This window comes from Anopheles nili, chromosome 2 (assembly GCF_943737925.1).
Source record: "Anopheles nili chromosome 2, idAnoNiliSN_F5_01, whole genome shotgun sequence".
Lineage (NCBI taxonomy): Eukaryota > Metazoa > Arthropoda > Insecta > Diptera > Culicidae > Anopheles > Anopheles nili.
The window spans coordinates 23,472,804-23,477,366 of NC_071291.1; the positions used below are offsets into that span (position 1 = coordinate 23,472,804).

Sequence of the window (4,563 nt, forward strand, 5' to 3'; positions counted from 1 at the left end):
GACGAGAGGAGCCGGCGTGAAAAGTAATGAGCATTGATTCAAAACAACCACACACATAAGGACTACCTAGATCGTAATGAGAGGAATCGAACTAATTAGCGTAAAATGCGAAGCACACAGTCAAAAATATGCAAAACGATCGTGTGATATTGAAGTCGGCAATATCTCGCGCGGTAAGGGCCACGGTACATCTATACCGGGTACATATACGAGACATAGTAGATGACACCAGAGAGTACGACGGCAGAAGCTTACTAAAGGCATCCCAATGCACTAAACACATATCCCTTAGTTGAAGGAGTACGCGTTATGCGTTTCCAAAGACACGAACGCGGAGAATGACAAACTGCCCGAGCGTTTGTCGGTACTTATGGCTGTGGAAATTTAATGGAAACACGAAAGTTTAATACTACACCCAATCACGGCATCAATAATCGAACGACAGAAATGTCGCAGCAAACCGTAGCTAAAAGAAAAACCATTCATCAAAATATCGAGCAACATCAACTTCTATCATTGGCTAAGACATTATCATGTAGGTTTAACCGGGCAGTTTAACAGACGGGTCACATGCATGGACCATGCAAAATAAATGCGTCCCGCAGAAGACGGCTACGGACAGCATCCGGCGACTCAGGCGTACGCTACAAAAGAAATCTATTGATTTTGGTGAAGCGCGTGTTTATCTTACGCTGCTCGGGTGTACCATAAGTACTTTTCCTATGCAAACATCGTTCGCAATAAAGCATTGATGTTGCATGTGTCACAGTGATCCCCAAGGGGAAGCTCATAACATTTCCGAGGTTCACTAGGAGCCGGTTCTTCTCTGTCAATTGTGTAGTGTAACTGTGTCATCCGTCGAAAGCATACTCTGAAAGCGAAGTGAATATCTGCAGAGACAGCGTGCCGAGCAAAAAAAAAAACATCGCAACATTGTACTATTTCCGACAACGCCGTACTATCTCCGCTAGCATACACGATCGAACTTATATCGCGGCCACTTGTACTAGGTTACGCTTGCTCAGGTGGCGCAGTGAGTTGCTTCTACGTATCGCGAACTTACTGAAGATTATTAGCTACGAATTAGATTAATCATTTTCGAAATTCCTGCTTTTACTTTTACTTTAGGCTTTCGGCAAACGGAAAGCAAAGCGATACACGATTTACCGATTCATCTTCAACGTAGCGTTTCGGATATGTTTATGTAGGCAAGCATTTTTCTATGGCCCATCTGCCGTGGTGTGGGCCAGAGCGCGTAGCTTAGAGCAGTAGATTTCGTGTTTCTGTTGTAAACGTTGTTTCGGCGACGTATCCAAACCAAACGTGGTTTGGGTTTCTTTTTATTTCCATCCAAGCGATGTAAAAACTAAATATCGACAGCAGGTTTTTGCGATCCGTAGCAACGATCATGTGCGTTTCTTCTTCTCTCTACATGTTCCCTACGCATTTCTACCCTGTTCCTACGGCAAAGCATTACACGCGTGTATCACGAGTTAGTTTGAATGCCTTCGGTGTTGCGAGTGTTATCATTTTACCCCTTGTCTTATTTGCATTGCATTGAACCAATATACATACATACATATTTATATCCCATACACAAATGGCAAACATTAACGTAATACGACAAAATAAAACATATGAAAAGCATTATACATTATGCTGGGCGACTACTGAGCATACCATACAACGGAACGGAAAACAATAAACGCAATAAATGTCAAAGAAACCAGAAATAAAGAAAGAACGATGAGGAAAAGGTCGAACGATAGTCTTTCGAGTGAAAGAATACCACACGGCCGTGCGAGCAACATCGCAGGAAAGTAAAAAGGTCCAATGGGGTCCTGGATTCCTGTACAATTGGCTGGTGTAGGAAGCGGGTGGAACGTAGGATTCCTGATTGCACTGCTCGAGGCGCTTTCTCGCCCCAGCGCGGAAAAACGAAAACAACCAAAGAACGAAGGAGGAAAAGCGCACAACACGCAGGACGGAAGAGACAGAGAAAAGAAAATCAATACTGTTTTATGCATGTTTTAAAATGAATAATTATATAAAGCCAAACCGGTAAACTGAAAATAAAGCTATCATTAACGTAACGATAAGTAGTTTGGTAAATAATTTCATGTGGAGGGAAAATAAATAGATCTTGCCTAGCGGGAGAAGTAAAACAAGCGGTACTGTACAATGGTGGAGCCTACCGCTCGATAGTGCGGTGGTGCGCCAGGAACGAGGGCTTGCCGTAGTGCCGCCTACCCTGTACCGTCAGAGTGCGATCTCGTTCTTGGCCTTATAGTGTTCGATCATGATAAATTTACAGCGCAACCCGTTGCACCCGCCCATGCCGCCCTCGGGCAGCACGAACGTGTCGTTCGGGTGTCCGGCCGGTTGGCAGAACTCGATTAGGTTACCATTGCTCCGGGAGAGATCTCGCAGCGACCACAGGGCGAGGTTTTTCGTTTTGCCGTGGCGCGCAAACACGTAAAACTGGAAAGGAAGCGATAAAGAAGGGAGGGCCAGTGCTAGTCAGAGGCAGGAGCGGCAACGAAATGGCTGCTCGCTCGAGGTGTGCGCACTTACGTCGTCGAACTGGTCGATGAGATAGCCCACGACGAGCGCCCAGTGCGCACGGTGACCCTTGTTGAGGCAGGGCGTGTGGTTCCTATCAGGATCGTAACTGTTTCTACGGGTTAAGGAAAGCTAGCGTAAGGAAATCGACAAATGTCGTAAACATGCGCGAGAAGGTTCGAGAAAAGGATACGGCACGAGGAACATTGCCCCCAAGCGTAGTTTGATCTGGATGTTGGGGTCATCCATCCAGCCGCCGACCAGCGCGTGGGTGACGGGTTTGTACTCGACGAGATGCCGATGTTCGTCGAGCACGAGCTCGAACAGGTCGTTGAGCTGGCGTGCACTGAACATTTCGCCATTGTTAGAGTAGCCCCGAGCGACGGCCAGCTCGAGGAGAGCCTTCGCGGATGGGGCACCATCGAAGATCATGCTGACGGCGGTCAGCCCACAGGTGGGTCCGTTCTGCAGGATCGGCTCGACGTTTTGCACACGCAGCTCGCGGGGCGGCGCATACTGGCAGACTCGGTGCAGGAAGCAGGCCTTCTGTATCTCGGGGTACTGCGTCGCCCAGACGCATTCGCCCGACGAAAGAATCACATTATGGTTTGGTTTATCGTTACGGTTACTGCTGTTATTGAGCACATCCAGGTTCAGTTCGGAGAGGGGCGTTTTGGTGGGATGGCACGCGGTCGTCTTTGGCTGTTGCGGTGCGGGTGTCGGTGGCGGAGGTGGTGGCGATGGAGAAGGCGAAGGAGTGCTGTTCGACATTTAGCAGCGCTCTCCGGGAAGGTTGCACGGGTGGACAGAGTGAGGGAAACGGTGTCGGTGGTGCGCGGGAAGAAGGGCGGTACCTTTTGTTGTGGTTCGGTCGCGCCAGTTTTGCACAAAAAGGAAGAAAAGGAAACGGTGGGTCCACGGCGGTGCGCTGCGGAGTTTATTTTCGGTGGTCGGTCGAGTGGCGAGCAGAAGAAGGAATGAAAAACAGTTAGAACAGATCGTCGGAAAAATCAGTGGGCAGAGGACGGATCAGGGCACATCGGGGGGCGAGCTGGTGCAAGAGAAAGGGGCCAACGGCACTCGGTTGCGATTGAAAATATATTTCTCACCTTACGACGACCGCAGCAAATGGAACAAAGCAGCAACAGCGCTGGGAGCAGCAACAAAAACAGCTGTGATGTCTTCTTGGCTTTCGTTCTTTTCTTTGTTTGGTAATATAGGCTACAGCGCTTCACGCTACAGAAGCAACAGCTTGACTCCAAGCCATATTCACCGACACATCACATGGTTCGAAGGCAAATGTTTGTAGTTTACTGTAACGATATCACGACGCATTTGATGTAAAGCAAGAAATACTTCACAAGATTACGAAAATCTCTATTGCATGTTGAATATACCAACCAAAACATTTGCGCCACCCATCCGCACATACTATTGACATTAGCTTTGACAGGCGAAAAACGACGTATTTATTTTATTAAACCCTTAAGGAGCAAACTGTTGAGTTCAGTAAAAGAAGTAGTAAAAATAAATAATGTAAAGTGTTTTATGTGTTGCACTGTTAACAAATACATTTAACATCATTTATGGTAATACCAAAGGGAAGAAACATTAACTATCGCGGTTATTTCGTACCATTTTTGGTCAATGATACAAGCTATGGCTCGGTGACTCAGTGGAAGAAACTTTATAAAAGCTCTGTTTTTATAGATATTTTAATTTTGCAAAATAACTCAGAGTATAAATATTTCAAAGATAAATAAAATTAAAGAATGCTAATAATATTAAGGCAAACAATGATTCAATACTGCTCTCGCTGTTTCTACCAAAAAAAAAAGAACTATTCGAAACTTTTTTACGGAAGCTTTTATACCAAGGTGTATAAATTGAAACAAATTCGATCGTCGTTGTTGTATCATATATTCAGAAATGAGAATTACTATTACATTACAGAATGAGTTTACTGTAAAATAGTTGATACATTTGTTCCATATAATGCGA

General features: G+C 45.8%; 1 protein-coding gene across 1 annotated transcript; it reads right to left on the reverse strand.

The window, feature by feature from the left end:
- Positions 1–1,291: 1,291 nt before the first annotated feature.
- LOC128722180 (UPF0692 protein CG33108) lies at positions 1,292–3,717 on the reverse strand. Its single transcript, XM_053816021.1, has 4 exons — positions 3,672–3,717; positions 2,756–3,490; positions 2,575–2,671; positions 1,292–2,481 (listed from the first exon to the last, which is right to left on the reverse strand). Exons 2-4 carry the CDS (start codon positions 3,331–3,333, stop codon positions 2,260–2,262), a joined length of 897 nt encoding a protein of 298 aa, XP_053671996.1. The 5' UTR covers positions 3,334–3,490; positions 3,672–3,717; the 3' UTR covers positions 1,292–2,259.
- Between the last annotated feature and the right edge of the window lie 846 nt (positions 3,718–4,563).

Bases quoted from the DNA above. Each gene is read 5' to 3' on its own strand.
- LOC128722180 (XM_053816021.1), bottom strand. From the start codon at position 3,333: ATGTCGAACAGCACTCCTTCGCCTTCTCCATCGCCACCACCTCCGCCA. The intron at 2,672-2,755 runs GTATCCTTTTCT...CCGTAGAAACAG, and splicing joins GGGGCAATGTTCCTCGTGCC to TTACGATCCTGATAGGAACC. The intron at 2,482-2,574 runs GTAAGTGCGCAC...CTTCCTTTCCAG, and splicing joins TCATCGACCAGTTCGACGAC to TTTTACGTGTTTGCGCGCCA.